Here is a 13042-nt window from a genome sequence, read left to right on the forward strand (position 1 = left end):
GCCAGTTCAGGGAGAATTCAAGGTTGGACACAGCAATAAATATTTATTACCTTACCATGAAGCAAACAATGTAACTAAAACTGAATGTTTTAGTTACAACAAAACATAAAATTCTCATATCATTTGGATAGAGTCTAATTGACTCCAATATCTTTTTGAGAAGGAAATGATAAATTCTCCTTCAGCTCAAGCTTGGCTCCTGGTAACGTCATGGGCACATTCACACAGCTGCTGTATAATTGTTGTTTTTTGGCAACAGTACAAAAGTTGTTTGAAAATGTCTTCTTCTGTGATGCCTATTTGACTTCCAATATAGTCTGTTTCCTGGGCATCCATGGAGATCTGCCATGCAAGCAGTAATCAAGCAACTGAGTCTTCCTTAAATGGCGAGCCCAGATGAGGTCAGCTAGTTATCTCGGCAGATATTTGTTTGTTTGTTTGTTTGTTTAGTGTATGGCGATGTTACATTTGCCAGGAATACACTGCTATTACAGCATAGTCATTTGGCTGCCAGTGATTGCCAATCCGTTCTGTTCAAGCTCACACACTATCCAGAATGCACCACAGAGTGGACTAGCTTCACACTCATAAGGTTTGACAGCCTTTTGCAGCATCCTCCAGGGCTTTTCCCACCACTGATACCACCTCACATTTGGGTGTCACATTTAGGCAGGTCTGGCACTGGTTGAATTCATATTACTGCTCAAAGTGGTGTTTTTCCCCACCGAAATGGTACCTATTTATCTACCTGCTTGTAATCTAGGTGGGGAGAAGCTGAGGCAAGAGATGGGAGCTCATTCCTTCCACATGGTGCTGGGACTCAAACCACTGCAGCAAAGACTATCTCCAGTGTCACTAAGCCACCAAGCCACTGCACCTCTCATGTTTGGTGGGAAAACTTGCATGTACACTTCCAGACTGAGAGAAGTAAATGAAAGTGCCAGCATGTTGGTGCAGCAGGGGAGGGAATTTGCAGAGATAGAACAATATTGATTAGAAAAATAAGCCATCTAAATCTAAAACAAGACCTTGAATTAGACCAGAAGCAAACTGGCATCCAATGCAGAGCAGAGTTGTAATGTGGGAGTACATATAACTTGCAGTGTTCTACATCAGCTGCAGTTTCCAAATACTGTTCAAGGGCAACTCCATGTAGAGCACATTATAATAGTCCACTCTGGAAGTGACTAGGGCGTGAGTGACTGTGAGCCAATATAACAGAAAGATGGATATTTTCCTTGGAGTATACTATTTACTCTATTTACTATTACGATACTCTGGTACATATAATAAGATGGATGATATAGAATAGTAATTTTTTCCTCTGTGCTTCATCTTTTGTGTTTCACACTGATCCCACTAATCTCTAATCTGCCATTGGGATTGGCACAAATGTATTTTGTTCCTAAGCATTTGTCAGTGCACCTGATACTTAAATACTCCTGGCCACAATCTAGCACTGAACTGTGTGCACATGATTCCAAGTAGGCTTAAGGATGACTAAATTTGAATGGGACTGTGGGTTCTTTGAATTTTCCTCCCTGCCCACACCATTTTTAGACTATTGAGAAAGAAGGAAGGAAGGAAGGAAGGAAGGAAGGAAGGAAGGAAGGAAGGAAGGAAGGAAGGAAGGAAGGAAGGAAGGAATTTTATTTTTAAACAGAAATAATGCCTAAGTGGGATGCTCCTTTTTAAGGTGTTAATCTCATCCTTCAATAGGAAAAATGAAATTCCTCTTGACTGGAGGTTCTCCTGACATTTTGTGAAGCAGCAATATAATTCTTGTTTTGCTCTAGTTATGGGTGAACTGGTTCCAGATTTTTCCAGCCTGATTGATGATTGAAACTGATGCCATCATATTTACTGTTATATCAGCTGTTGGGTTTTATCTAATCAGTTCATGGAGCACTTTATTATGGCTCTCCAGAATTTCAATATTTTGTAAGACATAAGAGTGCATGTAAACTGCATACTTTACTGCTGCTGAGTTTTTTATTTTTTTAATTTTATTTTTTCCAAATGCAGATCGTCTAATAATGAATTTGCATATTTGAACCTGAATTGAATTTTGAAATGTGTAGAAGCAGCCAACTATTTATGCAGCAACTCTCACGAAGCACAATGCTGGAAATGTTTAGAGTCCATCTCAATATTAATGACAAATATTACTGCTACATGGTTAAAAGATAATATCTGCTCTTGCAAAGGAATTTTAAAAGCTATACCTCTGTCTTGCAAGATGCTAGACATTTCTAATGGAGAATACTCACCTCCTTTCATTCTTAGAATCTCTTATAGTTAATTAAATTAGGAATAAAAAAAACATTTGCAGTATTAATAGCCTTCTAGGAAGGCTTCTGCACTCCCCCGTACCACAACATCAGAAAAATAAGAATTGATTTATCTCCCAAGTGTCATTGAGTATAGTGCAAGGTTTATAAGCTGTCTGTGAGTTTCACAGTTCCTTGAGAGACAATGACAGGACCTTCCCCCCCCCCCCGCTGCTGTATCAAAGCAGGATAATAAGGGCTGTGACATGAAAGAACCAAGGTTTATTCATTCCTCTTTCAAACTCTGCCAGCCCCTTGTCTCTCTTGGCAGTGGACAACTGAAGAGTCATTAAGGTAACCAGCCTCTCCACTTCTTAAAGCTTGAAATGACCTTGAAATTCATGATGCCAGCCATTTGATACCGGCTTGGCCCTCCTCCCTTCCAAGAGGGAGACAAAATCCTGTTCCTTTGGCCTCAAGTACAGCTCTTCTTTGTGCAGAGGTCAAACAGGAGGCTGTTCTGTCTCAATGAAAGAGGCACAGAGGTTCCTTTTTGTTATTGCTTATGGAGAAAGAGAGAGAGAGAGAGAAAAGACATTGGCAACTTGGCTTTTCAGCAGCTCCTAATCTCCTCTGCAACAGAGGGCTGGTTTCAGAGAAAACTTTGCTGAAGCTAGCTTCTGGTGCCAGTCTCAGCTTTTCTTTTCCTTAAAACAAATGAACATACAAAGAAAGACAAATGATAACTAATAATGAAAGTAGTGCGATTGGCAAAATTCTTATCTCCAAATACTCTAATTTGTTCCCAGCCTTTGCAGCAATGGTACCCAAGGATAAATAAAGGCCTTTTCTGCCTCTGAAGAGCTATCCTTGAAGCTCTTAAGGAACTTGATCCATCCCAAGCACTGTGGCTATTTTTTTTTTGTTTCGGATGCAGTTAATCAAGAACATGCCTCAAATTATCAAGTTTGAGTGTTCTCCCCCCCCCATCTCATTAGCAGCTGCCATCTTGTCAGCAACTGTTTGAACTTCCTGGCAAAATATTTTGGACAAAAGATGGCAGAAGGTATGAGGGGGGAAAACAAGATTGTGTGAACATGTACAACACACATGCCCAGTCATGCATATTGAGTTCATTGTGTTTTGATTTTATATATATAGCCCTGCTTTTTGGTCAATACAATGATTTATATTAAATAAAAATTTTACAAGCATCAGTTTGGTTTGGGGATTTTTTTTAAAAAAAAGGTTGTAGATGATAGGGATGTCTAAAAACGTTTTAGAGAGTGTGAGAGAAAGTGTTACCTTGCCCCTCAACACAGTATGATTTTTTTGTTCCTTTAAATGAAGGATTACCATTCAGATAGGTGTGATTTGTGATTCTTGACTTTTTTGGTAACTGAATCAGGAAATTGTGGGTACTGTTTGGGGAGGGTGTGTGTTTAGTTTAACGCTTTTATTTTGTTTCTTAAAATTCCATTTTTGTGCTTCCTTTTATACCAAAGATGCTTTCCATGTAATTCCGAAAAACTACGATTTTTAGGATACTTGATAGAGGACTAGAAACTACGCAGAGATCCAGCTTTTTGGGCAATCAGTGGAAAAAATATTAAAATATTATTTACGTATTTTGAATATTCAAATATTCCAGCCATCCTCACATCTTTTGCCATATCTGCTTTCTAAAAAAATAAACAAAAAACCTGAAACGGAGTACTGTAGTAAAAGCCTGAGATCACTTCTCAAAGGTTACTTCAGTACAAGGCTATTTGAAAGTTGCTTTTGATATAGTGCTGAGAAAGCCTTGCCTTCCAATTTATGTAATCTGCTTTGATCAAGGCTTCTCTAGACGTTATTGCCAGTATCTCCCAGCATCCTTCTGCATTGTCTATGCTAAATGGAGACACTAGAAATTCAACAGTATCTGGAGTGCCATACAATACTTTTTACCTACTCTAGCCATTGTAACAATAGCATTTAGCACTTATATACCGCTTCATAGTGCTTTACAGCTCTCTCTAAGCAGTTTACAGACTCAGCATAATGCCTCCAACAATCTGGGTCCTCATTTTATTTACTGACCTTGGAAGGATGGAAGGGCTGAGTCAACCTTGAGCTGGTCAAGTTCGAACTGTTGGCAGTGAACAGAATCAGCCACCACGGAGCAGCTTGTAGCCCAGTTTGAGCTTTCCTTGACATTTCACTTAGAGTTTCAGAGAGAATGAAGACTGATTTCAATTATTTCCATTTAGTAAATAATTTGCTTATTGGTGTTTTCATAATATTCCTATGCTTCTTCCTTTTTGCAGGACTCCTACATTTGCCGGTGGTCTCTTTGCAATTTCCAAATCCTATTTTGAACATATTGGCTCCTATGATGATCAGATGGAAATCTGGGGAGGGGAAAATGTGGAGATGTCTTTTCGGGTAAGAAGGAAAGCTACAAAATATTCCTTGGTAGTGGAATATGAATGTCTAGATATAACCTTTTTTTTAAAGGGGGGGTTACCAGTTCTCTGAAAAAGCTATCTTTAGAGAGTAAATGAGAGGTAATCAATGTATCATTGCCTGATATCAGTAATGGTGAACCTTTTGGGTTTCACTTGTCAAAGATTTGGAAAATACCTAACTTGACTCTGCTGGGATGTCACACACCTTGCACCCCCTGAACAAAAGAGAAACAATTCTTTACATATTCATTTATTTTTTTAAAAAAAATAACAGTGCAAGCATGGGTGGTGCTATGTGTTGTATAAAATAGACATTATATATTATAATGTCAATTGCAAAATTAAAATATGAGTAAACTCATTTTCAGAAAGTCTGGAGGCTGTGTGAAAGGACACCCCATTCTTGCACAGTCTCTGAATATTGCTTGAGAACAGAGCATGCTTTTGAGACATTTTTAGGTGTTGACAAACACTAGCGTGTCACCCAAAACATGGTATGTCACATTTGAACAGGTATCATAGGTTCGCCATCATTGTCTGATATGCTGATTCAGGATTTTGGAGTTAGATTTGTTGGTTTACTTTCTCCATGAAAGAACTAGGTTGCATATATATCTTGAAAAATATGAAAATTTCAGAGTGAAAATCTATAAACTAATTAAAAGGCCAATATACAGCACCACCACTCACGCAAGCAGGATACAAATGAAGCTTCGTGCACGAGCGGAAGGAGCTTGTGTTTGCGCGCAAAGCTCCATTCACACGAACGGATGGTGCTTGCGTGCAAAGCTCACACCAATGGAGCTGTATGTGTACACGTGCGCCTGCCACACACACACACACACACACACACACACACACACACACACAAGCCCTGGGCCGGGCCACCAAGGTGGAAAGGTTGGGGACTGCTGCTTTAAATGGACCAACAAAGTTGTTGTCATGTTTCTTCACATAAGGATTATTTTATTTCTGCTCTGTTATGATTTTGGTTGTATTTACAACCGAACGCTTAAAAGGGGTGAATATGGTGTAAAGTAGAAGCAGTATCATATAACCCAGTGGTTCTCAACCTTTTTAATGCCACGACCCCAACCGGTCGTAAGTCGAGGACTAAACTGGTCGTAAGTCGAGGACTAAACCGGTCATAAGTCGAGGACTACCCAACCGGTCGTAAGTCGAGGACTTTCCCTGCCCGGGAGCGCTGCGCATGCGTGGTTCCGCCCCCTGCGCCGGCCGAGGCATAGCTGGCAAGCGGCAGAGACGGAGCAGGCCGACCACCAGCTGGCCCAGCCCAAGGGAGGTAAGGCACCCGCCGGAAAAGGGGGAAAAAATGGCAGACGAAAAAAATGGCGGACAGCCTTGCTTGGCGACCCCCATGAAATGGTCGATCGACCCCACATGGGGTCCCGACCCACAGGTTGAGAACCACTGATATAACCTAACAGTGCATAGAATTTGTCACAATAAATTTAAAAATCAGGATAGATCAATGTGGGATTGATTACATAGATCCTGTGCACAATATCCTAGCTCTGTGCTTTCAAAATGGAATGGTGTTAGTGTGATAGTAGTAGCAAGAGTAGCAGAAGAAAGTAATAATAAAGAAAGCAGTAAAAAGAAAGAAAAGGGAAGAAAATAGTAGTAAAGAAAGCCATAAAAAGAAAGTAAAGAAAGCAGAAGTAGTAAACAAAGTAGTAATATTTTTTTAAAAATGGCTCTGTTGCTATGGAAACAAAACACTGACTATTTCTTTGTATTTGGATTTGCAGTACCGACTGTCCATCTGGGAGTAAAACTTTCATTTGCTGTCCAATCCAGGGACAGTGATTACCATGCAGGTGCATAGATGCCATAGCATTGGTTCTTAAACTGTTTGGCCCAATTACCCCTTTTCCTGCTTTCAAATCATAACCCCCACACAACCCCCCCACACACACACATCCTGCTGTTTTACACAAGCCTCTTGACAGCAGCAGTCCCAAATTGGATCCTCAGCTTAGAAACAAGCAATTACAAATGGTTCCATTACCCCCAGGATCCTCCACAATTACTCCCAGTTTAAGAGCGGTGTTCTATCAATGATATTGAAGATACAATGAATTATAATTTGTTTCTCTAAGTATGCATTTGATCATAATGAAGAAGAAATAAACTAAGGATGTACAGAAGTTTTTTTCTTAATATATATTTTGCAGTGCAGGTGTTTAAGCCGATGCTTTGTTGGTAACTTTGCACATAGAGTTTTTTAAAAAAATGTTTAAAGCAAGATATAAAATGCTGTGTGGAATGCCACCTTGTGGCAAAAAAGAACATGAGAAGCAGGAATACTGGTTGTTGTTTTTTTAAATGAGGTTAAGAACCTCTGGTTCTGCATTGCAATTTCCTGTAGCTACATGAAACAAATATAAGTTTTTCTCCCTTCAATAGGTAGCTTTAAAATGAGACGGTTGTCTCAGATTAACTGAAAACACAGAAGCCTTTTGTTTAGCTTTTGTCTAACTAAAGTCAGGCATAATGTTAAATTTAAGGTCACCTTCCATCCAGGTTAATGCAAATGTTTATGTGTACTTTCTGCTTTACTTTTGCTCTGATGACATTTTCTCACCCAGCATTAAAAATATTATTATTAAAAATAATAAGACAAAAATCAATCCTAGCAGTGAACATGTTTTGCAAGACCAAAGATGGCAGATGTATAGGTTCAGTTTTTCAGCCAAAGACAGAACCAGAGTCCTTAAGTATGAATGTAAATTCCAAGGCACAAACATGAACTTGCCTCCCAAGCCTTGCTTGTGGCCTTGTTAAAAATGGCTACCAAGTTGTTTTAATGTGTCAGAGGTGAAATTATTTATTACACGTTTAGTGTGTTCCTTAATTCATAAACGTATTACTAATTAAATTAAATTAGATAAAGTTAGATTTTTCTCCTGGTCCTCAGTGGCTAAGAATGGCTCCCAGATGGAGAAGATTACATGTTTTGTTTATTTTGTTTATTTTATTACTTATCCAATCCAGTTGCAGGTTGAGTAAATCTTTAACTAAAGCTATACCCCTCCGAGATTAAGATTCTTTGGAGAGTGATCCATTCTGGGTTGAACCAGTCCCAGGTTTTGGTCAGAGGAGATTAGAGGGTTGCACTTCCTCAGATTTGGAATGCTATTGATCTTGGGAGCTCCTTGGTTTTCTGGGGCAGGACTCCAGTTTACCTTTTAAAAGGACCTCTCTCTTTTAAATTAGGGAAAAAACTGGTATCAGACTTGAAAAGTATAGATCTTTTCTCCTTAAGATACTGCCTGCAAGCACAAGGCCGCCACCTCATCCGCCTAAGAAGAAACTCCTTCTGCTGCTTGATGGCAGCCTCTCTCTTGAAGGGGCTTGCTTTTAGGCGGCTGGAATCTGATCCTCATTCCCGGTTCTTCTTTTAAAAAGAAAAGGCGTGTGAATTTTACATCTTATTTCCTTTGCCTGACTCTGACATTCGGCGCATGACTTTGGGGTTTTCTAGTGGTTTGAATGTTTCTCTTCCCCTCAGGTCTGGCAGTGTGGAGGCCAGCTGGAGATTATTCCCTGCTCCGTGGTTGGCCATGTATTCCGTTCCAAGAGTCCACACACCTTCCCCAAAGGGACTCAAGTCATTTCTAGGAATCAGGTGCGCTTGGCAGAAGTCTGGATGGATGACTATAAGGAAATCTTCTACAGAAGGAACCAACAGGCCTCCCAGATGTCCAGAGAGGTATGAAGTACTTTCCTTGAGATCTACTTCCCTTAATGTACAAAATTGGTAGGTCTTGTCTTTAAATTCTAAATATTTGGTTTAATGGATTCTATTTCCTCTAAAGAAAGGCGAGATTCTCCAGCATAGTTGCTGGGAACCTTACCAAAGGAAGAGAAATTTTAGAGTATTTTCCAATTATTATTTCAAAGGCTTAGACACCCTGAGGTGACCTCATTTCTAGAACTCTAGTGACTAGCAAGAGGTTTAGTACAAAAACAGATCAGTTTATAGATTATAAAATCAAGTTGTAGCTTTATCCTTAAGGACCTCCAGGATCTAATGAAGGAGAGCAACTTGGAAGATCTCAGGGTGAGAAATTTCAATATCTGAAAGTAATCCTAGAAGTCAAGTTTTAGCTGGAACTGTCTCAGATTTAATCCATGGATTAAGCAAATCAAAGAATAAAGACATATTAGATTAGTTATTCTAGTAAACAAACTGAAAATGACCCTTTTGTCTGCTTTATGTGATTCTTTTTAAACATGCACATGTTATGGCTTTATTAGAAAACATATGGAGACCTCAATGAACGATTGCAGCTGAAGGAAAAGCTACACTGTAAAAATTTCACTTGGTATCTGCAAACTGTTTATCCTGAGATCTTCATTCCAGACCTCACTCCAGCTTTCTATGGAGCGGTAAGTGAAAATACAACTTATGAAGATAACCTATAGAAATAACAAGGTGTCTGGATGAATAAAATCACTACAATTATGTGGGCATCTAGCAATATCAAGCACACTGAAGTCAAAAAGAAGGTTAGAAGTGAATATATCAAGAGAATGAAGAAGATCTTAAAATCTAAAGTTATTGGAGGATTGCAGCCCAATCTGGGGGAACTAAATGAATTTGATATATTCATGGGGGTGTGTGTGTGTTATAAATGCACTCTCAAACTGGCTTACAGCTGATTGAAAGACCTAAGGAAACAAATCTATCTTTATTTGGGTGTGCATTTCTCATTCAAGCTGTTCTTGCCATTGACTGAGTATTTGAATGTTCATAAATATTCTAATTCCTAAAAGGATTTATTGACTCTTGTTAGTGTGAGGTACTTAGAGGCAAATTGAACTCAGAAGGGAGATAAAAGAGTTTATATGTCTAGTAAAAGAATGCAAAATTTAAAAAGCACTCTTGTCCAAGGTGTTTAGCTAAAACTCGAAGCTTTGTATGGGTTCAGTTAATATGCTCCTAATTTTATTAAATCTATTCCACTACAGATTAGAAATGAAGGTGCTCAGCAGTGCCTGGATGTTGGAGAAAACAACCATGGTGGAAAGCCTTTAATTTTGTATCCCTGTCATGGGATGGGAGGCAACCAGGTATGGGCTTCGTGAAAATGTACCTCTTATCTCTCTTCCTGCAAACATTGAACCCAGGTTATCAAAAAGAGGAAGCAAATAAAGAATCTTTGCTGAAAGTAGAATGATTGCAGGAACTGAAAGTATTCCATACTTTTATGAAGAAAGTATTAGAACATGGATTAATACTATAACTAGAACATAGAGGAATGAAAAATAGATATAAAGAAGCATAACGTTGAAGTTGCTTGGAAAGGTATGCTGCAAAGAGCCATGGAAGCATTGGGAGTTACAGTAATATGAAATATTAAAATTTATGAGGTAAAAGTTGCTATGAATGACTGACAGTTGTAAAAATGTGGATGAGAAATTATATATCACAAAAAAGATAATTTCTAAGAACAATGACAATAAGCGACAGCTAAGATTAAAAGAGCAGATGAAATACAGACAGATATGATGAAAATAAAATTGCTTTAGAAGAGGGCTAAATAATGAATATTCAGCAGAGTAGATAAAATTGCAGCAAAAGGGAAGACATTATTTTGGCTGAGACTGAAGTGAGGGAATGAGTTATTTTAGAGATTTATTTAAAAAAAATATTAAGTTTTAACTAGAATAATAAAAGGTAATAGAAACTATTATCTTTAGAAAGAGAGAGAGACAGGAACAGACTGAGAAAAGAAAGTATAAAAAACCCTCCTCCCCTCAAGAAAGTGAGTTCCCACCATCATCATGGCAAGTATAAATAATTTCATGATCTCTTCACCTCCTCTTAGCTAACAAATATAAAACTTTTCATCCCATAACCTATCTCTTAATGATAGGCAAATCAATAAGTAATGTCTCCTTCAAACCTATTGCCAGTAAAAGATCTAAACAAATATCAGGGATTTTAACATTAATATATATAAAACTCAACATTCCATATCTCAACCATAAGAAAATCCTATTTAAAGTTATAAAATGGTCCCAATATCATAATATAAACAAAATAACCCAATTTTAACATGACAAAAAGAGACCATTTCTCCTTTATAAAAGACAAGCTCTCATACACAATTGTATCAACTTACCATGCTCAAATAAACATTCCATACCTCCACTTTAAACTATAAACACACCCACGTTTCAAAATAAAATAACCCCATTATCCTAATATAAACAAAAGACTATAATGTAACAGCGAGAAATAATTTTCCTTTAAAAAGACAAGTCCTCCAAACTTTCTTAGTTTAAATTTAGAAAAAACACCAGTTAAATGCAAAGCCAGTTTATGTAGTATAAAGTTAGGATTACATAAAGTAAGTATAGGAAAAAGCTTTTACATCATATTACAGTAAATGTAAGCAAATCCAGTATAACACATTTTTCCAATTAAATTATCAATAAATACAGAAAGAGCCACCCGAAATAACATATCTCATTTTGTCCCTGGTTGAATAAACCAACTTTGTAATCCTTTATCTTTTGTACAGGGCAGTCTTTCTCTGTAATCCATTCAGATGGTTGTTGATCGATATTGCAAATTTCTTTATAACTGTCTGTTTTATAAATACAACAAAAGGAAATTATTCCAACCATTCTCTGGGATTATCGTTTTCATATCCTTCATTTTTAAAACCTCATCCAGTTTTTTTCTTTATATCTGGTGACAATTTCTTATTCAGATTCTCATTCATACTTTCTTCAAATAACGTTTGCTGCATATTTCGTTCTGTAAACATCTTCATCTAGGAACAAACTCTTCCCAAGAAGGCACAACATGGATGACATGATTGAATCAAATTCATGATGTGGGTCCCTGTGCACTTCCTTAAAGATGTTCCTAGTTCCCTAGGCCCTAGTTCAATCTCAAAAACATTTTTTCTTTCCCACAGGCATACATTTAAAGATCTTAATATTCAAAATCCAAGAACTCCAACATTTATCTAACTGTTCTCCTTGATTTTTATCTAGTCTCCCACCTCCTCTTTTTTAGGGAAGGTGGTTGAGAAGATGGTCACAATGCAGCTGTAGAGGATCTTGGATGAGATAGATTATCTGGATCCCTTCCAGTCAGGTTTCAGGCCCAAATACAGGAAAGAAATTGTGTTAGTCAGGCTTTTGGATGACCTCTGGCAGGAGCGGGATGGAGGTAGTACATCCATCCTGGTTCTTTTTGACTTCTGAGCAGCCTTTGATATCATTGGATCCTTTTGGTATCCTTTTGGATCAGCCTTGGGAGCTGGGGATGGAGGGGGGCACACTTTTGTGCTGGTTCACCTCCTTCCTCCATGACCCGTTCCAATTGGTGCTGATTGGGAGCAAAAGGTCCAGCCCACAGCTCACAGTAGTCAAGCTGGGAGGGGATCAGGGCATGAGTGATGGACCAAAAGGCCTTCCAATCCAAGCTAAAGTGCAACTGGTGCACTACATGGAGCTGTGCAAAGGCCCCTTTGGTCACAGCTGCCACTTGCCACTTACTCTTTAAGAAGAAGCTTAGCTCAAGAGAAGGCCCAGATAGTGCACCACTCCTGAAGGGAAAAGTCTTATACAAGAATTTAGATGAAACTCCCTGGGTCCATGGGATCCTAATATCCACATCCATTCAGTCTTGGTAGAATTGATTTCGAATCAGTTCCATCCCACCCAGCCCTGCCTAGCTTCTAAATGTTGGGATAAGACCTCAGCAACCTCACTGTTGTTTATAAGAGTAAACCTCTGCCCATTTTTTTTTTATTAGTGGTAATTTGAAATGTCAGGAAGGCACAAAGTAAGTTGAATGGGTTATTTAAGAAGCTGGTTTGTCCAAGAAGAGAGAGGGTCAAGGATGGATGAACGTAGCCTGAATACAGTAGGAAGTAATCAGTACAAATAGTCCTCGACTTATGACCACAGTTTAGCCCAAAATCTCTGTTGCTAAGCGAGACGGCTATTGTGAATTTTGCCCCATTTTATATCCTTCCTTGCCACAGCTGTTAAGTGAATCACTGCAGTTGTGAAGTTAGAAACACGGTTGTTAAGTGAATCTGCCTTCCCCATTGACTTTGCTTGTCAGAAGGCCACAAAAGGTGATCACGTGACCCCGGGACACTGCAACCATCCTAAATATGAGTCAGTTGCCAAGCATCTGAATTTTGGTCATGTGATGATGTGGGGATGCTGCAGCGGTCATAAGTGTAAAAAATAGTTATGTTTCAGTGCGGAATGGTCATTAAATGAACTGTTGTAAGTTGAGGACTACCTGTATAAAAGAAATAT

The 13042-nt window shown here is 38.5% G+C and overlaps 1 protein-coding gene across 1 annotated transcript in view; it reads left to right on the forward strand.

Moving 5' to 3' along the window:
- The window catches only part of GALNT6 (polypeptide N-acetylgalactosaminyltransferase 6), a 65887-nt gene that overhangs the window by 49313 nt on the left and 3532 nt on the right, over positions 1–13042 (forward strand). Inside the window, exons 6-9 of the mRNA XM_015821162.1 lie at positions 4580–4697; positions 8256–8456; positions 9005–9136; positions 9719–9820. Coding sequence (XP_015676648.1) covers positions 4580–4697; positions 8256–8456; positions 9005–9136; positions 9719–9820 — 553 coding nt within the window. The remainder of the gene's footprint in view (positions 1–4579; positions 4698–8255; positions 8457–9004; positions 9137–9718; positions 9821–13042) is intronic.

This window comes from Protobothrops mucrosquamatus, unplaced genomic scaffold (assembly GCF_001527695.2).
Source record: "Protobothrops mucrosquamatus isolate PMUCROS unplaced genomic scaffold, P.Mucros_1.0 scaffold1265, whole genome shotgun sequence".
NCBI lineage: Eukaryota > Metazoa > Chordata > Lepidosauria > Squamata > Viperidae > Protobothrops > Protobothrops mucrosquamatus.